At 38.8% G+C, this 23,609-nt stretch overlaps 1 protein-coding gene across 2 annotated transcripts in view; it reads left to right on the forward strand.

Annotated features, from left to right (window-relative positions):
- The window catches only part of MIPOL1 (mirror-image polydactyly 1), a 176,854-nt gene that overhangs the window by 125,601 nt on the left and 27,644 nt on the right, over positions 1 to 23,609 (forward strand). For both annotated transcript variants that reach the window (XM_054276183.1, XM_054276182.1), the window contains one exon: positions 4,518 to 4,612. In XM_054276183.1, the coding sequence (XP_054132158.1) occupies positions 4,518 to 4,612 (95 nt within the window). The remainder of the gene's footprint in view (positions 1 to 4,517; positions 4,613 to 23,609) is intronic.

The raw sequence follows: 23,609 nt of genomic DNA on the forward strand, positions 1-23,609 counted from the left end.
AGCAGTGGGGTGGAATTTCAGTGCCAAGTGTAAGGTATTATCTTTTCAGGATGAATAAGAGTTTCCACTGTCAACTGGGTAATACCAGTGTGCAGAACAGGCTGGAGGGTGACTGGGAACAAAAAGAGTACAAGAATGTGTCAGGTGAGAGGTTTCTACTGGCATGAGTACAGAGTACTGAGGAGACATGCATTTAAATTGATCAAGGTAATGAAGAGCCTGCTTAGTGAGAGGTAACAGAAAAGGTTGTTTGTTTATCCTATCTCAGAAAGGAAAAATAAATGCTTATTTTATATATATATATAAAATACATATATATATATATATACATATATATATATGTTGTATATAAATGCACGAGAAAATAAATTAAAATAAAGCTATGAAACTTTATTAGTGAAGTTAATTGGATTTTTTCTTTTGTATTGGATATTGAAAACTCTTACAAAAGCCGTCTCTCACACAAAGGTGAGGTTCCAGAGAGAACCTGACAGCATAGGAGGCTGTGTGTTCTTACCTCTTTCAATTTAGAGTTGAGGGTGCTCATGTTCACCCTAGAGGAATTAGGAAAAGATAAATACTAGTTTTGTCCTCTGTTTTTCCTTTGCTTATGTCTTGTATTTTTCCAGACGTTGTGGTAAGAGAACACATGCGCATTACATTGTTCCTTTAAATTTTTTGAAGCAAAAGCAAAAGCAAAAAGATCAGCACCAAAATTTTCTTTAGTTGAGATCAGCTATTTTAAGTTTGATAGATAGCAATTAGATTTTATATTTAATTGGAAAATTTAAATTTTCACCAAAAAAACTACTAAAATTCAAAATGGGAAAATAAAGAAACAACAATTCTCATTTGCAGGAAGGTGGACAGAGAATGGGTAAGGATCTATCCACATTAAACCAAATATGAAAGTGTAGGAACTTCTGGACAAAACAAAATCTTCAGAAATATTTTTCACAGTATCCAAGTGATCAGAATACCCTTTCAGGGTTAAAAAGAAGCTTTGCTGAGAGTGACACCTATACCAAAAGGTGACCAAGCTCACCTCTAAAGTGACCTTTACATGGGAAACCACCACTAGAGGAACCTGTGTGTAATTCTTCTTCTTGCTTCTTCTTTACCCTACCTTCCAAAACAATTTAATCAAAACAAATAAATTTCTGTGAAAAGTTCTGATTTCCTCAGCTTGACATTTTCCAGAAGAACAATATTTTGTTAAAAAGTTCTCAAGCAGCTATTGTTATTACTAGAGGTGAGCTCATGCAGGATTTTTGCCATATGCAGTATGGATGGATTTCAATATATATTTAGGAGTCTTCCAAATTCCTTATTGTAGAGCAGATGCCATTATTTTAGTTAGCAATTTAACTTTGTGATGAGCACTGTTTTGCTTTCCTTCTTCTAGTGAAGGAAGACATCTCTGCCTTGTGAAGATATTTGACTCTTTTATTTGTGTTTACCACCCTTCAGGGCTGTGAACAATGGGTCATTTTGTCACATGGCTGCATGCTGTGCACAGAGACTCTTGGGCTTGGATTTTTGTTGGTCTCATTAAGCTCCCTAATATCAACTCCACTGAAGGTACTGAGGAGGCTAACAAATGTCTGGTTTTCTTCCCTTCACTTTTTGTAGCTCTCGGGTTTGTTGTTTTTTTTAAATCCAAATAACCTGATTTTGCTGATATTTTTATTGGTACAAACCCAGATGCAAACCCAGTCAAATCAGTGCAGTTTTTTCTGCTGAAAAGCTGACATAAATAATAGTCTTAAGGCTCTAATGCCTCTGACTCTTGTCCTGAACAGCAAGTGGAACATGAGGTGTATTTTTTATGATAGTTCTCCAAAGAGACTGGCCGTTAATCTCTCTGAGTAGGTGTGTCAGCTGCAAACATTTCCTTCCAGTCTACCATTTCAATCACACTTCACAGTACACTGAAAATTGGCAAGGATGTTAATTACTGGCCTCTAGAACAAACCACCTACTTTGATTCAAGTGTGTTTTCCAATTTTTAAGAATGTTGTTTCACCTACAGAACAGTATAATTACAGAAAATAGCTTGGTTTGGCTAACATCTTGTGTTCTGTGAGTTCTGCTTGCAAGGCAGCAAGCTGCACCAGGCAAGAGGCTCACCTGCAGAGGATTTTAACCTCTTTCTGACAGAAGTTAGGGCTTGCCAGCATGCAGTACATTGTTTTCAGTATCAGAAGCTCAAAACCACTGTCACTCAGATGTTAAACATTAACGCTTTCTGCTTTTAAAGCTGAAGGAACGCCCCCCATATAGTAAGAAAGTTTTTATTCACCAAGGAACTTCCTGTTAAAACTTTATGGATGTCTCTCACAGGAGCAATTACAGCAGTGGGTCCTGTACCTGGGCAGTGCAAAACCCTGGGTGCAACATGACCCACCGAGCAGCACGGTTCAGAGACTGCTTGTGTAGCTGCATTTGTGCAATGCAGCGTTCAATAAAATTTGTCAGGAATCAGCCAAGTATCCAGGACATGATTAATCAACCAGCAGAATGAATTGCCCATAGATGACTGGGAGTTGACAGTAAACAGTAAAACACCTGCCTTGAAGACTTACAGACAAACAGGAAACAGAAGCAGGTGGGAGCCCTGTTTTAGGAGAGAGATTTTGAGGCATACAGGCAGAGTAGTTCATGATTATACAGTGAGTTTGGCAGACTTAGAAGCTGAACTATGTGCATTCCCCTTCATGGGTTTGTAGCTCATATAACAGGTCTTTAATTTACCAAGAAACTTTTCCGCAACGCTGTCCTGAAGAGTTGGCAGAATCCACAGTTGGAATTTCTCACACATGTGCCTCTTGGTTAAGGGCTCTACAATTTGTAGAATTAATAACTTACACCATGAATTAAGAACATTGGAAAACAGCCCAATGCTCAAGCTCATGTGTCAAGGAATTGCTGTGGAAGCCTGATCTTATTTGTTGTTACAATAATAAATCACCCACTGATTTATTTATATGGTACCTGGGTCCTCAAGGCAGCCCTGCAGTGCTATTGAAACTGGACTTTTAAAATTAATGGTGATTAAGCTATAGACCAATGTTAAATCTGCATGAATACTTATTTCTCCCTGCCTCCACTATAACTGTAAGGCCTGTTGGGGCTGGCTACCTTCCTGAATTACAAGCCACATGCTGCAATTTCCATTATGGTCATGAGTCACTCTCCCTTCAGTGTGAATCAAGGATGGGAAGGGGAGTGTCCGGTGGGGCTCACAGATGGGAGATGAAGGTGATTGCTCAAGGATTCCCTCACCCCTCTATAAACCAGATCCTGGGTAAGAATGCACCCAGATCCCAGCACGTACCGTCAGTGCCAGTCTCTGCAGTCCCTGCTGCCTGCCACTGCTCAGGGTCCTGCCTATCCAGCAGCTCTTCTGCTGCTAACATCAGCCAGGGGCTGCTACCATGGGAGCTGCCCTTAACAGCCAGGGAGCCATGTGCAGACCAGAATCCTGTGTCAGTAGTTCATGGCCAAGGGCCTTGCTTCACTTTCTGTATGTTGGTCAACAGTTTTGCAGTATAGCAACACATACGTATCATATGAAATGTGTTTGCTGATATCCACTTGGCTGAACTGAAGAGTTCTAACCTTAGGTATTCAAAAAACTTACATGGGAGAAGCCATTCAAAACATCATCCTGCTAGTGCAGAAATCATGAAAAAAATATAGAAAAATTTCAATGCTAGGAAAAGAAAGAATATTTCATAAGAATTAAATAGGCTGGGGAAGTGCTCGTTTGCTTCCTGGTAACTGGTACAGTGGTGTGTTTTAGATTCAGTGTGCAAATAATGTTGATAACTGATGTTTTAGATGTTGCTAAGTGGTGCTTGCCCCAAGTCAAGGACTTTCAGTGTGTCCTGCATGGCCAGTCAGGAGGTACACAAGAAGCTGGGAGGAAGCATGGTCAGGAAAACTCACCAAAGTGGCCAAAGGGACATTCTGTGTGATAAAACATTCCACCCAGGATATAAAATGGGGGGCGTTACCAGGAAAGGGTGTGATCACAGCTTAGGGACAGGCTTGGCATTAGTCAGCAGGTGGTGAACAGTTGTATCGTGCATCACTTGCCTGTCTTGGGATTTATCTCCCTCTGTTGCTCTCCTTTTTATTACAATTACTCATATAAATAATATTATTGTTGTTATTATTGTTATTGTTATTGTTGTTGTTATTGTTATTATTATATTTTACTTTGTTTCAATTATTTAACTGTTCTTATCTCAATCAACAAGTTTGATTTTCTTTTCTTTCTTTTTCTGATTCTCCTCACCACGCCATCAGTGGGAGGAAGGAGAAGTGACCAAGCAGCTGCATGGTACTTAGTTCCTGGCTGGGGTTAAACCACAACACTATGTTACATACAGCAGTATAACTCTATGTGTGCAGTAATAATGGTTGAAATTATTGCAGAGAGATTGATGTGTTTTCAAAAAAGTATGGATGTTCTGAATAAATTGGTTAGTCGATTGTTTTTCATTTCACAGGCAGAATTGATATCTTTGCAACAAGAAAAGGAAGCTGCTCTTCAACAGTGCAAAAAACTAGAAGAAGAAATCCAAACATTGCGTGTTTATTACAGGTAAAATGATTGATTCTAATATGAATGAGTGACTCATAGGGGAAATTTTCTGTACAATGTCTGACTGAGTAAGGAAATGGCCTTATCAAATAGGTATTTGTTGGAAAAATGTGAATACATCAATGAATCAAAGCCTGCATTTCTGCTTTACTGCTCACCAACCACCTCTTTGAAATAGGAGTCCCTTTCTTATAGCCTGAATTTTGTATTAGTTTCTTCTAAGGGAAGTGAAAAGTTGGTGGTTGATTTTTGCACCAAAAAGCTGTGCTATGGCAATGTGGTCATTTAAAAACACATGGACAAAAGAACCAGATTACATAAATGCTTGTTTCTTCCCTAATTGTTTGCACATAGCTAACCTAGTCAATATAGATTTTAAAATAATAAATCTGTAATTCTAAAATACTGGTTTCTTCTTCAACCTCAATATATGTGCCTTTTAATTCCTCATGTTCTGTAGCAGTATGGAGAATGAGAGAAATACCCATTCTCATTAATTTAGGTGGGCTGCCCTGAACATTTGCATGGATCAGTGGGTTTTAGTCCCTAAGGAAAAGCTCTGTGTGGTCTAGTGAAGGAGTTAGGTTGTTTTATGGAGTGATGTTGGGTTACAGCTCTCATTTCATCCTGACCTCCTGTGTGAGAGGGGATACAGAGCTGCCAGCAGGTTAAAGGCAGGAGAATTGGCATCAACACAGCTGAAAATTGTGAATCTGAAGGCTGAATGTCTGTGATGAGGGATGTGGGCTACAGAGGTAAATAATAAATATAGTGTGAATACTATACTCATTGGAAATAAAGAGGACTAGTTATTTATGTCTAAAAAACATTTGAAATAGCAGAACTGTGTATGTTTTCAATGTTTCAGCATTCAAAAGTGAAAAATACTCAGGTTTCTAGAGGTTTTTCAAGTTTCCCCTTCTCATTAAGTTTATTAAAACCTTGGAGGGAAGTTTCAAAAACAACTTTTGTTCCTAAATCTCATAGGCATTTATTTAAAGCCTGTTAATAGTGAATAGAAACCCCAAGCAATTTGCGATTATTGCATTTAATGAATTTGGTCAGCATTTAGTGTGTGCAGAAATTATGGTATGATTTACCAAGCTGGAAAGAATTTATTATGGTGCCCTTATTACTCATTTAAATGGGATGGTTTTTTGAATAATTTAAAAACTGAAATGCAATTTTTAACTTGATATTTTAGAAATTAAGAATTTGTTTGTGTTGGTCTATACACATTGTAAGAGACTTTTCACTGATTTTTGAGTTCCATTTTTGGCCTAGCCTATCAAGTTTGCACTAACATTTGATGTTTAACAAGTACAGTAGGCAGCAACAGCCATTTACTAGTTGAAATGCTTTAAATCCCAGAAATATCAACAATAATGCCTTGCAGGAATCAGCATTAGAATGTATCATGTTATTAACTTATAGCTCTTAATTTGATCAGTCAAACTGTAAGTTGGCTGACAGCATTTGCAAAGTCTATCCAGAAGGTGTGGAAATGCTCACCTGATTATCCCCTGGAGCAAGAACTGTTGTAGCACTACTGATTTTTACAAGTTATAACATCTAGAGTACAAGATTTTATCTCCTACCTACCTCACTGTTCTAGAGGCTGATGTGTCCCAGAGTGGACCCACAGGGTGACTGATTGAGGCTGGCAGGGACCTCTGGAGGTCATCTTGTCCAGCCCTGCTCAGGCAGGGCCACTGAGACCTGGTTGCTTAGGTCCACATCCTTTAAATCTCTTTAAGTACGGAGATTCCACAACCTCTCTGTATGGAAACACTGTCTTAAGCATACAGAGACATGACTTGAAAAGCAGAGGCCACCTGGAGCTGAACTTGCAAGGGTTGTAAAAGGAAACAAGGATTCCTATAAGTGCATAAGCAGCAACATTTAGTTTCTCAGGCCTGTCTTTTGATTTGGTTAGAAAATAATTGCACCATTGTGAGGATTCTTACGAACTTGACATTTTGGTTACAGTTTCCTTTAAGTTACATGAACATCTGCAGCCCTTGTCATCCAATAGTGGGACAGTACTTTAAACACATGCCAAATGAAACAGAAAAGAATATATCTCACATGCGCATAAAGCTTTGGGAACTGTACCAGGCCAAGGCTGGGATGGCCACAGTAAGTGTGAATGGCAAGGTAGACAGTGCATTTCCCAAGCCATCCCAAATGAATGAAAGTTTGCACTCTGTGTATGTGGAAGGGACACGTGTATAGATGTCTGCTGGGTCTTTTTATTTCCTCATAGGGCTTGCCATGCTATGGTAGTCTAGAACAAGCACTGGGAGTGTTTTTAGACAGTCTGTTTTGAACTGGGGTGGAAGTTTGCTGCTTTGATCCAAGTAGGTTAGCTGTGTGATTTGCTGTTCAAGACTGTATTCCCTGGAGTTGCTTCTCTTTTTTGGATTTCATAATTCCCCAGTGAGCAAAATATAGGCTTACACACATGCTCCAATCTTCATGAGAACTGTAAAGCTGCAATCTGACAATGCTGGGTGCATATTCCCTTCACCTACTGTTCTCTCATGTCTTCACCAGTTGCTTACACTTTCTGTCTTAAGCCCCAGCATGACAGGGGCTTAACAATTTTGGCTCATTAGGTGACTTCTCCTTTTGCTATTAGGTCTTCCCTGGCCTTACAAAAAGCATTTATCCTACTTTATTCTTTTTCTTCTTTCTTTAACTGAGATTTCTATGAGTCATGGTTTAGGAATGGTACTCCCCAGTTTAGTGGCCTTGCTGAGACTCTCCAAAACACATGCTACTCACTCATTCCCCCTTCCCCCTCCCACTTCTTCCCCTGCAACAGGATGGAAAAGAGAATCGGGGCAAAGAAGGTGAAGATCAGGAGTTGAGATAAGAATAATTTACTGCAAACAGCAATGAGAAAAGAAAATTAACAGTAACAGCTACATTATTAATTTTTAAAGCATACAAAAGAGACAGAGTGATTCACATGCATAATTCTAACCCCAACCACAGCCACACTATCCCAATGGGAAGGAGCCCCTTCTCCCCAGAAAAGACTCCCTTCTCCCCCAGCTGGAAAATGTCATGAGGTGGAGTATCCTCTGGGCCATAGCCATGCTCCCTCCTGGCTACTGCAGAAACTTACCCTGTGCTGGCCAGAACCAGGACACTACATCATCCTTTAACTTAGAAGAAATAAATCTAGGAAAACAAAAACAAATAAACAAACAAAACAGAACAAAACAACCCAACAACAACAACAAAAAACAAACTAGAGGCTTCCATTAAAGCATAGAAGTAATATCTACATCACTTGTACTTGTGCCTTAACACACAATAACATTTCAAGGATTTGGTCGCAAAAGTAATGACTGTGTGTGTATATTAACTATTTTGTATGCATACATGTGTAAACAATGACATTAAAATGTGCATTTTTATATCAACCTGACTTTCACTAACACTAGCATAATCCAGGAAAAGCAAAGTATCATTTGATCATACAAAATCAGGGGAGAGATACTTATGTCCAGACTATCTGTATGTGTAAGTAAGTTCACACAGACATGCCTAAAGGAGGGAAACAAGTGGAGACCTTCAGGGGAAAAATATAAAATCCCCTTCTATTTTCTCCAGAGGGAAGATTCTTGGTATCTAGAATACACTATTCAGATTTGGGTCCCCAGTAAAAGTAAGACATCTATAAATTGTAGAAAGTTTGACAGAGGGCAACTGGTACAGTCAGGAAGCCATAGCATTTGCAATGTAAAGAGAGACCAAGGGTAGTGCTCTTGTACAGCCTGGGAAAGGAAAAATATTCCTTTCTTTGTTGGCTCCAGGGAGACCTAATGGCAGCCTAACAGAGTCTGTGCAGAGGTTGTCAAGAAAGGCGACCTCTTCACAGTGCTCCATGACAACAGGGTGAGAAACAACTGACTTGAATTGAAACAAGAGCATTTCAGACAGGTTACAAGGGAAAACTTGTTCCACAGGGGCTGTCCATCGTTGGAACAAGTTGCCAGAGAGGTTTTACCATCTCCATCCTTGGAGATTTCCAGTGTCTAACGTGATAAAGTCATGAGCAACCTGGTGTGATCTCATATTGATATCACTTTGAGAAGAAGTTAGGTTCCTCTAGAGACTGCCAGTGGTCACTTCCAACCTCATTATTCTACAATTCTCTGATCTGGTAGCTGCCTGTGTTTGAAGACATTCATTTTTTTTTCTTCCAATTGTGAAAGAAGTAAACCACACTTCTTTTCAGGTGAAGTGAAAAGCAAATCCTAACTGAAACTGGAGCTTCATGGAAAGCCGTAATGGCCTAACCCAAAATTTAAATTAGCTTTTGCAGATATGAGGAAACATTTCTTTCCCTCTGACTTCTGACTTTTTGAAAAGAAAGTATATCCCAGAATAATTTCAGTCTTCTTTAGAAGGGGCAGTGAAGTGAAATGGAATTAAAAAGGAGGAAGAAGCTAATTCAGATGCATAAGGGACAAGAAGCTGGCTACAAATAAAGTTTGGCAAGTTCTGTGCTTCTGTTTGTTCTTCTTGTATTGTCTCTGTGTCAAGTTTCAAAAAGAAAATTGTGTTTTCTGGATGCTAACTCAAAAATACATACCAGAAATTATGATTTGCATAAGAGTTAGGAATAGCATAGAATTTCTCTCCTACTAATAGAATTGTTTCCACACAGTGCTCTTTAAGCTAGAGATTAATGCAAATCATAAGATCCTCAGTGACCAAAGAAGGCTATATCCAAATAACCAGTTTTGAAGTACATGGGAGTGTTAATCCCCCTACCTCTTTCTCATATACCTCTGTTGTTTGAACGTCGTCACAAGTTTTTTATTTGCATATTTTCAGTTATGTGATCTGGAAATTTTATAATCAGGTTCCTTCTTCCCCTAGATTTATATGCTGAGTGTGACACCCTATTGGTGTGGGGTATGCCTTTGGTCAGTTGGAGTCAGCTACTATGAAAAAAATTAACTCTATCCCAGTCAAAAGCAATATAATGTTGCAAAGTAATTGGAATATGTAAGTTATGGTGAGCATGGGAGCAAAAGATGCCTTATTTTACAGTTATGTGATGGTTCTCAGCAATGAAATGGAAGATTAACTTCAGTAAGGCTCTTTGTACTAATGAGTACAATTACCTGAAATAAGTATTTTTAGATTCAAACTTTCAGTTAATAGGGGCAGTTTCTCTGCATGCAATGCCAGCAGTTTTCTTGCTCCCTAACCAGTTGTAGCACTTTATAAGTTAAAAACTATTGAAGAGATCTAACAGAATTTAAATCTACAAGTTTCAATGCTTACAATACTTCAATTGGAATACTTGGAACTCATGTTTAAGTGGCACAAGCAAATGGTCTAAATAGCAGTTGGTTTTATGGAGGTCCATGTATTTTTCCCATGAAGTCTCTTGTAAAATGATATGGAAGTTCATTTTTTTTAAAGACTGAGATTGATAAATGTGAAAGTAGGAAATCAAGAAAGTTTTTTATTATTTCCCCAAATAAAGAACTTATAGGCTCAGGAGCAAACTCAATTTTCATCTTAATTACAGAACTGAATCACCCTGTAACAGGCGAAATAGATGAAGAAAGATATTTTGTAAGCCATTACTTCTAGTCCTGAATAAAAAGACTTTTCTATTCAATGTTTGGATACAGTTCTGTGTGTTTAATTTACTTCCATTCTATAGTTTCATGACTGATGTTATGGAATATAATACTCAGATGGTGCCGTTTCAACCATGCTCCATGGACTCTGTGTATGGATATAGAATGGTGTAATTCTTGCTGTTAGAATGTTGCTTTCATTCCAGTTTTAAGGGCTATTAAAAACTATAAATTATTTCTGCCTAAAAAGTCAATATTCATCCTCACCGCCACTGCAGTAGCAAGTCAGAATACAATAAATAGCCTAAATAGTCAGATTCCTGTACTCTGACTGACCCCTGCTCAAACATTTCAGCCTGTTTGTTCTGCCATCTCTCAGTCTTCTTCAAAGTTCTCTCAGTCTAGATTTTCCTCAGGGGAACACAACGTGTAGCAGAAGATTGGGCTGCTCTAACATCCAGTTTCCCAGCCCAAATGAACTGGAACCCATTTGCAGTGGGATTAGTGAAGCTGCAACCACTAATGCAGAGTGGTGATCTCAGTCCTTCCTCTGAAGCAATAGCAGGCTGCCTTGAGCACCTGTCCCAGCAGTTTACCTCAGAGAACTGGTCTTTTCATACCTGGTTTTTTTTTATCTCACTTTTTCAGTTATGGCCGTTGACTCATTTTCCTGCTCTTTTCATCCTGTCTGCTTGCCTCTGTTCTGGCAGTTGCTGTCATTGTGTCAGTACTAGTTGCTTTAGACATGACATGGTGTAATTACAGTCATTAAGAAGAATGACCAAGTAATGGTATCACTGTAAACCACACAGTTCTTTTTGAAGAGCAGTTTTGGATCATGGAGAGGACATCAGTTGTGTTTTAAGTATTCTCTGTTCTTGCAGCAGAGACTTCTATTTTATTGAAGAGTTTCAGACACCTGACATTAAACATAAACCTTCAGCTAATTAAATTTCCCACTTGCAAGCACAGAATAGGTTCTTTTTATATACCAAAGAGATGAGGGGCTTGGATATGCTGTGGGAGACCATGTTATACATGTTTTGGAGGAACCTAACCTGCTCCAGTTTGATCCAGCCAAGCATATAGAAAGCAATGAATCTGTAAGGGAACACTAAGGTTTTTATTTGTCTTCTGTTATAATAAAAGAAAGGCAGGGACTGTCTCTCTGTTTGTTTATTGAACTGAGTGTTAAAATTAGTAGAAAATTGGGGTGGAGAAATACTGCTATCTTTAATACAGATTGGTTAAAGCTACATTTTCTCTCAGCAATCATGGGAGGTTTCTGTGAATTTTTAGTCAAATTGTGGGGTTGAGGGGAGCCAACACCCTGATTATTTGGAATCTATGTGTTCAGTCTTCTCCTCCTCTGTTTTGTGCCACTTTGCAGTGAGGTGCTGCAGCCCCAAAAGAATTGGGATTTTAGGTGAGTCAGTCTGCAGTCTCATAAGCATTTTCCCACTAGTAAACCCCTATGTCCCCTGTGACTTCTTTCCTTTGTCACTTTATTGCTTGTGCAATCACAGCTCTTGCTGGTGTCACAGGAGATAAAAGTCCAAGGTTTGGGGGCTGTTTCATGAACTGGATCAGACAGCCGAAGGGGGGAAGACTGATCAGTGAGCTGCTCTCCCTGGAAAGCAGCTGCATGAGGTTTTGCTGGTGCTGCTGAGATGCCTGTATTTCTCAGTGGCTTGGTGGAGGTGAGCAGTAAAGGCAGAGCCCTCCCTTGCTATCCTTGTGTATTTCACACTTTATTGAATTTATTATCGTCCTGTACCTGCCCCATTCCCAGACTTCTTGCTCTCCAGCTTGGAATTGATTATGGTCTCACTTGGTGCATTTGTTCAACTTTCTAACAATAATATAGTCAGAGACACTGACTTGAGAAATAAATCTGTGGATAGAAAAATTTATTGGGAGCATGGCAGACCAGACTCACATCCATTCTCCAGTTAGTATTTGGCCATTTGCAAAGAAAAAGGATGGTGGAGAGAAACTCCAGTGTGTACCATAGGCTTGGTGCTTACACTGACAGTCTGGCAGGCAATGAAAAGGTGAAGCAGTGTCTTTACCTGCTGGGGGCTCGTGGGTATCTAATTTTTTTGCCCTCCAATGAAATATTTTAGCCATCAGCATGTCTTTAAGCTTTCTGTGTCCCTAATTCATTTAGAAACACACAAAAGAAATTTTGAATGTTTTGCTTCTTGCCCTGACACGACTTTGAAAGTTTTCCTATCTCACTGGGGAAAAACCAATTTAGCATGGAGAAACACTTTCTAACTCAGCTTTATTGATTTATGAAAACTTTGAGAGAGAGGAAGCACTGAACTGTCAAAGATCCAAGGCACCTGATGGAATAACAAACCACCTCACGCCATCCCTGCAACCAGAATGCAATACACTCAAATTGCCTTGTGCTGCTGTTGGATTGGTCTGACTGACACTTTATGAAATCCTTGTGCCTAATGTTTCCAGGGGCTGGCTCTTGGCCCTCAGAGGTGCCTTGCCAATAGAAACACTAAGCAGCAGGACTGAGGAAGCAGCATGAATATGGACTGGAGTGCCTAACAAGCTCTGTGATGCAGCTTTAATTTGCACCCTGTGCTATGCTAAATCCACTACTGCTACTGGCTATTATAGTGGCAAAGTTTCTTACATTTTTCAAATTAGTTGGGGACCAACAGCTTTTTGTGCCAAGTACTTTTAGGCTAGAGATGCTGCACAAGTCCTTACACTGTATTGCACAGGACTTGAGCTGACTTCTCTACCTATTTGCTGTCGTGGGGTAATGTGAACTAAAACAACATTTACTTTGTCGTTTTTGCTGGGATGGGCCTTTTCACATGAGTTTCTGTTCTTCTCTAAGAGCAACGATTTGCTTGACAGAAAGGAATTCCTTGCCATTGGATGCTGATATGGTCTCACGACTCTGTATGCAGGGCCCTGCTGGCATTATGTTCACAGCTGTCCTTTGCCTGGCTGATTCCCTCACCTTCTTTTTTACCTCTGCTCTATGAGGTTTTCTGTTATGACTTCCTTGGTTTCTCAGTGAGCTGAAAAGTCTGGGAGAGGTGTAACTTTGTTCCATGCTTTTGAAATAAGCACATAGTTAGAGATATCTAGGAACCATTTTTCAAAGTCAATTAAAGCGTAATAAAATTGAGTTCTTGGAAGGTTTAAAGTCTCTGGAAGAACTACCTGCAATCAACCCACTGACTGCTAGTGGTAGTTTGGAGTAGATAGCAATACAAAGTATGAAACTCCTATAGAAATACTTGTAAAAATTAGGATGAGGAGATCACTAAAGTTGATATCTATTCTATACAGTGTAAGAATGCACAAAATCAAAATTGAAGAATCTATGCAGAGTATATGCAGGATTATGAAATCTATTATCTGTAGAAAGGGTGTGTGGACAAAGGCTACATATTCTAGTTCTGCCATTGAAATGTTGAAATGATGGATGAATATAGATTAATCACATCACTAAATTCTGCTTCAGCTGCTCTATTTGTATAAACTGAATAAGAAGTTTTACCCTTTTGCATAACACCTTTAGAGACTATGAAAATGCAGGTACTCTTGCTTTAAAATGAGAGAAGGAAAACAGATACAGAATAAGAAGCAGCCCTCTCTAGAGCAAGTTAAAGAAACACAGGAAAACCGTGTGTGTAATAAGAGCTATTTGGAAGACAGATTTTCCCATGAGAAGTTAGGAAGAAAATCTAAAAGTGCAAAAAAAAATTGTCTTGCCCTATGAATATTGTATGAAAGGGAATTCTTTTGTTATTAATATGATATTTAGAAATATAGTAATAACATTGTCAGGAGGACTTAAAATGCCATTTCATTTTCTGTTGGTTTTTCCCAGGACATGTTTTTATGTTAAAATGTCAATTCAATTATTTTGAAAAATCATGACTTTGATGTGTTTCAGTTCAATTCTCTTCAGCTGAAGAGCTGAAATCAAATGGCATTACAGTTTGAAATACTGTAAGGTGAAAGAAAACTTTTCACTTAAAAATGTGCCACAGGTGAACAGCATATTTTTTTGTGTTGGAATTTATATTTCCCAATTGAAAAAAAATCTTTAGTTAGAAGACCTTCTACATGAGCAATTTTCAGTCAGTGCTAAACATAACATTACTTTTCTTACTCTGCATTTAACACTGCTCACAGTGGAAAAATGTTAGGGAGTACCTAAGAATGCAGGTGGCAGAGGAAATCCTCTGCCTGTCACAGAACACAAAACAGAAGGCTGCTCACCTGTTTTGTTTACAAAGAGAGAAGTCCGAGAGTAAGGTATTTTCTTTATTCAATTTCCATCTAAACTTAGATCTTTTGTTAAAGTGATAAATGCATGCTATGCCTTTTAATGGAAAAATTTCCATTTTAACTTCCCACTCACTAACTGTTTTTCTAACTAATGTGATAGAGGTGTTGTGTTTTGGAAGGTTTTTAACCTGTGTCCAGCATTCCATAATGATGTGTTACTCATCTGGTATGGGTAGTTCTTCCAGCATAGGTGTGAAAACTGTCATTTTCAGGAGAGTAGAGACAAACTTGGAAGCTTCAGCCACAGTTTTCCAGTGAATAAGTGGGCCTGCTGGGATTTGCTCGGTTCTGAGTTTCTCAGATATTTGAGTAAAGTGTAACATACTAGTAATAGTTTGCTCTTACAAGCAGCCATTTACATGGTCGTGACAGCAAGGAGAACTAGCACAGAGCCACTTGTCTTTTTTCCTGATGCCTCAAGACAGGCATGTAACCAGTGGTATGGGGTTGCTGTCTCATTAGCAGAGGAGCTTTTATGGCTCTGAGTTTGGAAGGAAAAGCCACAGAAGGAGAGGGAGGGAGTTACGCTGAGTGAATCATCAGTGTTGTGTTTTGCTTGATAGCAAACAGTTAAGAGAAGCTCTTCCACTACCTGAGCCTTTCATGTTATGGTTTCATCTTTTTTTCCCTTAATCTGTAATATATCAGCATTACAGAACAGCCACCTGAAAATGTTTTCATGAATGACAAAGAAGTGCAGGGTCTGTTTCTTATTTATTTATTTCACATTGGTAGCAAGTCACACTTGGTATGACAGTTAGTGAATTGAAAAGTACAGTATTATACTGTGCAACACTAAAAGTTTCTCCTGGTTACTGGTGGCTAATGTCCTGAGGAAGAGAGCCAAGAACAAGATCTCAGAATGAAAAGAAGCCTACAAGCACTGTAATCTCAGAGTTGAACTCGCTGAGGTTGCTGACATTTGGAGCAAATAAAGTCATGCTCTGTCACAGAGGTTCCACCACTGTGTGTCTCCCGTCATCAAGAGAGATAATTTTTTGCAATTTTTACCACTCTCTTAGGGCTTCTGCTTTGATTTTTGAGAGCAATTTCTTGGCTGTGGTAATTAAAATAGATTTTCTTCATGCCTGACACTGTCATTGCTGCCAAGCTTTCATAGTTCATAGCATGTGTCTGTACCATTCACAAGACACCACAACAAAAATACTGATCACCACAAAATAAGCTTTGCAACAGCCAAATTGTTTCAAAAGTAGGAAATAATAATGGCAATTATGTAAAATTTGTTAAGAAATGTTATAATGTTAAGAGCTGTAACTGTAATGGATCTCTCTCTTTTCAATGTAAATTTGTATTCAGTGCTGGCCAAAATAGGCATGTATATGCAAGTGGTATCTGCCCAACAGTCAATAGTCTAAACTGAAAATACAGTAGATTATTTGGGATTTCTCTGCTTCTCTTTTGTGTTTTTTTGGTTTTTTTTTTTAACTAAGCAGGAATGTATTAAAAAAACAAACCCCTAATTTTTTTGGGGGGGTTTACTATTTCTGATGTTTGCGGCAGGAAAAGAAATCCTTTTGTTTCGTTTAACTATTCTTTTGAAATAGCATAGTAAGTAACAAGTGTTGGGTAGAAACAAAGCAAAGTCACAGTTGGATGTTGCTGTTATAAGATAGGCGATGACAATGGTATCTTTTTAGTGCATCTCTTATCTGTGGTGTCATTAAATCTAATGATGTGCTAAATAATAAAAGCAGCCTTATCACATTGCAAGGCTTTGAATTGTCTCAAAGTTGCCATGCCTGCGGGTTCCCTTTGGCTTTTGGACAGGGTTTGGAGTCGGAAGGAGCTGCAGTTCAGAGTGCATTTATGTGATCAAAGCTCTTTAGACAGATGGCTGCTAGCACTCCAAAATGATTAAAATATGTTCCAAGCAACATCAGTCTGTGGGCTTGGGGACCCAACCTTTCATTAGTCAATAAAGGGTCTTGAGTTCTTGAAAATGAAATCTTTAAAGGCTAATAAGGCTGCTGGTTTGCTCTGAGCTGTTTCTTTGGATTTGCAGTTGTGGATTGGAATTGGGCCAGTATCTGTCCAATAAATATGAGGCTTTAAAAAAATCTGGTTACAAGAGACCTCCCAGCAGATCTGCCTGTTAAACAGTGCGGCCCAAATTTTCAGTCTCATATATGTAAATTTAGACACCTGAGTTTGCATGTAGGGAGCTGGGAAGGGACCCACGAGTGCCCCTTTGAAAAAACAGTAATTTTCTGGAGCAATAGTTTAACTGTAGGTGCCAAATTGGGATCATTTTGACCTATATAATTTGATTTTTAAATGCTTATGTGTTGACTAAGGATAATTTTAGAATACCTTGAGGATACAATAATCAAGAGCATCAAGCAAGTTTTCAGAGCTTTTAGAAACCAGCAATATTACATACAGCATTCCCAAGTGTTGTCAGTACTTGCCAAATCGAAATGTGTGATAGTATAGTTGGGTGCTACAGTGTGACTGTGTTTATTCTCTTGTCTACACCTGGCTTGTGAAAGAGAGCAATGGGGGGCTTGTGCAAATGTGAGGTGTCTGTAACCTCTGCAGATTTATATCAGGGCAGCAGCATTAAATGCCTGTTTAATAAGATACATGTTTGAGCCTTCTGTTTCTTTTTTTTCCCTTTGTCTGACAGAAGAGAATCTGCTCTTACAATTTGCAAATTTCTGAACTTGAAGTGTTCTTACCCAGTAGAGACTTTCTACACAAGGCTCAAAACCTGGAGATATGTAAATTCTCTCCAAAATGCCTCAAGATTTAGCTTGCTGCTGTAGAATGCATTTTAAAACACATCAGAGTTTTGACATGCACCAACAGAAGTAAAACAAGTCGTGGTGATCCCATTAGCTCAATGTGATCCCATTAGCCACATTGTTCAGCCTGTCTTCTTTCACCTTGGGAACAGCTCTTGCATTCCTTTTGTCAGGACTTGATGGGGCCAGCAACTGAAGTTCTTCCCCACACACACCATATTTATCCCGGGAATGTCATACTCCATTTCTTTTCCTCAGAGTCTCCCTCTGAAACATTGCCTGCTCCTGAACTGCCAGTGAATTTTATTCATCATAAACATAAGCAAGATGTGACTGGTTTTTGATAAAGGTACATCAGACTCCAGGTTCTGATTATTTTGGTGAGCTGATTCAGTTTTTATTTGTTGTAAAATATCTGGTTTTTATGTCCCAAATCTTTTTGTCCACCATCTAAAAATCCTGCCATGTACTCTGCTCTTACAAATGGCTTCTGAGCTGTGTTTTTTTTCCCTAGCTCTAGACATAAGTATTTTCTTTCTGTTCTTCAGATTCCTGCAAAGTATTTTTTTTCCTCAGAAAAAAACTAAGAGCTCATTTGCTACAAAGTAGGCAAAACAAGACAAAAGCCTACAGTAAAAGCCCAGGATGTTGTGCACATGCCTGTTTCTCTTAGTGTCTCCATTTCTGGAGTTCCTTATGAACAGATATATTTACCTTGGACTTGAGAGTTCTCACAGTGACTTAAGTGTGCTCTGAAGTGGTCCTGTTATTTTATCTCTGTTACTGTTCTGCCTCCTAATCACCTAAATGAGTCAGAACTTCAGAGTAAGGAAATGCACAAAGCTTTCATCAAAGTGATATGATTATAGGGCTCAATAGATCATGAACAACTAGGACTGGTAAAAAAACGACTATAAAGGGCAGATTCACAATGTCTAGAGAGAAAACAAAATTTCCGTCCTTAGGAATTATCTCCTTCGTATCTCCTAATGGATTAGACTTTACATTAATCACTTTTGCCTCCATTCCAGGACATCATATGAAACTTTTTACTAATCAAGCCAGCATCCTGTATACTCTGGTTTTGGGGGGGTTTTTTTGGATCATTTTTCCGAGCTTTGCAGAAGCTCCATTTCGAACTATGCCATGTAACAAGAAACTGCTACCAAGTGCTTCACCCATATTTGCAGGTCTGAGATTTCCAGAGAACTGAGCAGGACTTCAAGAGCAACATGAGTCTGAAGAAGTGGATGATTTTATATGTGCTGCTTAAGTGCTTGAGGGATTCCTGCTTTGAGTGTTCTGATTTTTCATTGTTTTCATCTGGAGTTGCAAGTCTCTGTAAGTTGTAAACACCAAGTCCTAAGGGTCTTTGTTTGGGGAGTGGAAATTAGGAGCCTCCTTTGGAATGTTTTTTCTTTGCCTCTCTATTCCTCTGGCTGTAAGATGTACACAGTGCTACTCATGCATTTTTTGGAAAGTGCATTGATTTAAGTTTTCTTTATTAGGTTCTGCTAAATATTAAGTGAAATAAACCTAGATTTATCACAGTAGCTATTGTATTGCAACAATCCTTCTGAAATGCAAGTACAGAACTGCCTTTTCCAGATGAGTCATACACTGTGAGTGCCCCATTAATACATTTAATGTTTAATGACCAACTGTTTCTCCTGCTTCCTCCAAATTACTGTAAAGTTACTATTCCAAGGAGAGAAAGTAGCTTTATATTCTGGAGAAGACTGTGGCATTCATTGCTTTCAGTGAGAATGTAATCTTAAACAGTTCATAGGATTTCCTCTGCTAAAAGGCAAGCACGAATTTGGAAATCTCTGAAATAGGAATGAGGCTGCAAGAGAGAAAAAAAAATAGGTATCTGCTGTTGCATTAGTTCAGTTTGGGGCATGTATGAGTGTGTGTGATCAAATTAATGTGTATATATACAACTTTGCTGTAGAAATGTTGCAGCGTTCCTTTTTTTCTGTTTGTAACAGTGCAGCTCTTTATGATTGAGGGGAGGGGAAAACCTGGTTTTCTGAAGGAGGTGTTGAGCCTGCCAAAGTTGATGGAGGTGAATTTGGACAGCCAATTAGTGTGGCTGATGCTAGATGGGAAAAGAGAAGAATGTAAAATTACTAGATTGCTACAAATTTATGCTTGCCAGAACAAAACAGGCAAATTGTTTGTGATTTTAAAGACCCTGAGTTTGCAGACTTAAATAAAGACTTGCCTTAAAAAAAATCCAATAATATGTTGGCATAATGATAATTCTTTTGAACATTATGCTAGAGAAAGGGTACAAGAATGTCAAACATTTAAAAATTATTTTTCCTCAGTTAATTCTTCCATAATGGACGTTAATACTGTTGACATTACTCATGGATTGAATGCAAGCAATTTAGACAATAGATAGTATCAGGTGCTAATAGATCAAATGTAATTATTCTTTGTGAAATAATTTTACATAGTTTAGCAAAGTGGTTTCAATTATTCAGTGTAAAGGAAAACGCTGAGTAAAAGTGAAAATACTAAGCTTTCTCCTCTAGGGGCATTATATGCATTTCTAAGTCATATTTTGTCCTCATAGCAACCTTTCCTCTATTGCAGCTTCCAGTACAAGTTATTACAATTCTTTTTGCATAAGATAGGTCATGTGAAGTTCAGCTGTAGGTGGGGCCACTCTGGTTGATTGGGGGACAGTCTTAATAGATCCATTTCATTAATTAAGTCATGCATTTTTTTATTAACAAAACCTGTATGTCAGGTTTAGCCAGCTGGGAGCCATTCTTATGGTTGTTATCTTTGTCAGAAGGAATATTGTGAAAATAAGGAATTACTGTACACGCATTAACTCCTGATTAAACAGAGGAATGACATCCGCTCACTTGCTGTCCTCGAAAAAATATCTTTGGGGCATATCATGGTGTTGATTCATTGATCCTGATCTTACATATCTCATTAAGGTAACAACTATGTACATTGTATTGAAAATATACCATGAAGAACTTGTGTTATACCAAATCTATGTCATTGAAACAAACAAGGTTGAGGCCAAGATTTCAAACATCTAGATTATTTATTGTTTCTTTTTATTCCTGAAGGAATGTTTTTGCCTTGCCCATATTTTTGGCTGCATTAAGTCATATTTTCTTGCATTTTTTCTCCTCTGGTCTTCCATTCATAGAGATCAAGAGGAAGTAGCAAGGTTTCCAGGAAGTATTTAGTTGTACTAGGCAGCCAGAAGGTCGCCTGCTTATGGCCATAGCCTTTAGTTTCTTGATACAAAGAAATTCAAAGCAGTGGGAAATGCACTAATGGCTTCCACTATCATTAAAGAATATTGAACTGGGAGGAGCTTTCACCAAAGAGGAAGAAATTCTGTTAATTTGTCCTTCATCAGAAAGACTGTGAAGGATGGATAACAAGGTTCATGTTATCTGATTTATCTTTTTTTTGCTTCTGAGGTAGGCAGGATCTTAATGTTATCCAGGCTCATAAAAGATAATCTTCTGTTTATTTCAATCATATTCTGTAAATGAGACTTCCATCCTTAGGGCTCTGGTGGAGATAGAGAAATATATATTCTTCCATTTAGCTCTTCTTCTCTACTGTCTCTACCAAAGGAGTCATTTGACCATACTTTTACAGTTGTGACAGTAGAATGAGGAATGTCATGATGTAGGAATTTAGTTTTCTCTCTTGAGCAATGTTACTGCTCACATCAGAGGAGGATATAATATCTGTTGCATGTGTATAAGCATAGTAGGCAGTATTCATACCAATAATTATCTTGTCCTGTTCAAAAAATAAATAAGGAATTGAAGAGTGTTGAATTCCGTGTTGGCCAGATTTCACAAGAGCTTTCATATTCATTCAGTTTCCTTGTCAGGTCCTGAGAAAATAATTAATTCTTTGGTTCAGTGCAGCCAATATATTTCCTGCTAAAGTTTTTCACTTTACCTGCTGGTCATGGAGAAATGAAAGAAAAAACTGCAGTTTTTCTTGTGAGAACCTGTGTCATAAAGTGAAAAATGTTATTTTCCTCTTCAACCAAGCTAAATTAAAGTGCACAACTATATAAATTTTTTACATATTCTATTTCTATAACTCAATGGTCAAAACTCATGAGGGTAAAGGAAGTGAGAGGTGAGGGAAGCTGATTTTAAAAGTTTAGGATACAGAAATCCATTCAGCACTTTATAGCCTCTTTCCAACTCCTATGCTTGAGAGCTTCTCTTCACTGATTTTTCTTCAACAGCCACCAGTCTAATGTCTTGCTTTTCAAGAGGTATGAAAGTTGTGTGTTTTGGCTTCCAGTCATGTGCCATATCCAGCTGACGGCCCCTTTCACTGGGAGGAAAGAAAGAACATCTCAGAAAACAAGGATGTTTGTGCTTGGGGCAGATCAACAAAGCACAGGAGGCTTCTGTCACTGCCTGTGCCCTGTGGTGACAGGTGGCTGAACCTGCAATGGGGAGGCAAAAAGTTGTGAAAAACTGTTTTTTCCATGAAGTTCCCAAACCTGGATCCCAAACAGGTTCCCAGACCTGTCTGCTGAGGTTAACCACGTTGGTGTGCATTATTAATGCTTGTGTACTGTTAATTAGCTCTTTAGTGTCTTTCCATGAACAATAATTGGCACTGAGACCTGAACCAATCTGGGCCTCAGGTTTCCAAGATGCGGCACATGTAGATAAGAAGAAGAAGAAATCCAGGACCCCGAAAGCATCGATTTTAAAGAAAATTAGCTAGGGAAAGTGTCACAGTTTGACGTCTCAAACCACGACAGAAAGGCACTTTATTCCCAGTTTCAGCATGGCAGGCTGAGTTCTGCATGTTGTGACTTGCTCAGTACCACACAGAAGACGTGAAATAGAAGAGGGAATTCAAGACAGGGCTCTTATCCCCAATCCACTAAATCATTCCCTTAGCATGTGCCCTTGTCTCACGTTAAGGAGAATGGCCCAGACAAGTCTGCCCAGTTGCTTCAGTAAGCTTTGGTACAATAGGGAAGCAGACTTCCCTTATATTAAATTTCCCAGGCGCTCCCTTTATCATTTAAGCCATCATTTTAACTGCCTTGTTTCATAGTGCTTAACTGTCCACGGAGCTGTATGATTTATATGAGCAAGGGTTTGGCAGCAGCAGCTGGGTAAGACAGGATTTACTGAGTAGTGATATGTTGCCATTGTGTCATTTACATGGCGTTCAGGAGGTAAGTTGCTAAGTGTGTATCCACACAGCAATCCCCAAGCCAAGTGCATTTTTGTATGCACTTGGAGAAGCCATGATGGCATTAGTCGACATTTTGGGTGTCTTTACCCATGTGGAGGACAGATTTCAGACTGCAGCCCGTGCATTCCTCCTAGTGAGTCACCAGCCATTGCAGAGTAGTTCATGTTGCTGGGTACAGTACCAAGAAAGTGGGGAAACTGTGCTGGGCACACTCACCTAGAGTTCATCAGTACCTCACTTACTGGCACTCTGGTGACCAAAGCTGGGCATGGGCTGGAGCACAGCACACCATGTTTGCTTTTCATCAGAGTTGCATAATATTTTTCAGTACCACCTTTGAGTAAGATCAGACAAAACTGTTCAAAAACTCTGTTTTATTTTCTTGGGACAGGAAAGGAAGTATCCTCAAATTTTAAAAGTTACTTCTTCTTTTTCTTTTTTTTTAATCATGCAAAGATTTTTTTAACCCACTGAATCATTCATTCAGCAAGAAAGTACGGACAAGGAGCAGAGCCTCATGTGATTCCCCTTCTCAGGTTAGTCACACTGAGAGCTAGCTTTAGGGCTACTTTTTCTAGATTTAGGGCTACTCAGCTCATCCATGAGATCATCCCTCTCTGAAATACCATATGTATTCAATTATTCCATCTTTGAAACACGTTCTTCTAATTGCCTTCTCCTGGAGAGACTCTTCTCTACCTCAGCTGGATGTTCCTGGCCATGCTGGAAGGCAGGGCTGGCTTCCAGCTTGGGGTCCAAGACAGTTTTGTCTCTTGCTTTTCTGATTCAGTGGAGGAGTTAAGCCAAGCAATCACAATAGCAAATCAAGACAGCCGTAAAATTCACAATCATGTCTGATTTATAAAGATAACATTGTATTAAGTACAAGAAATATTCTGAGGTTTATAGTAACAGGCTTTCTTCAGCTGATCATTCCTAAATGGTGCCATGTACTTCACTGCTTGATTAATTTATATGCTTTTATGATTTTAAATAATAGTGTTTTCACCAGAGGCAATTACTAGTGATTAGAAAACTTCAGGCTGT

This window comes from Melozone crissalis, unplaced genomic scaffold (assembly GCF_028551555.1).
Source record: "Melozone crissalis strain CALT ecotype California unplaced genomic scaffold, PUWL_Pcris_2 ptg000018l_1, whole genome shotgun sequence".
Lineage (NCBI taxonomy): Eukaryota > Metazoa > Chordata > Aves > Passeriformes > Passerellidae > Melozone > Melozone crissalis.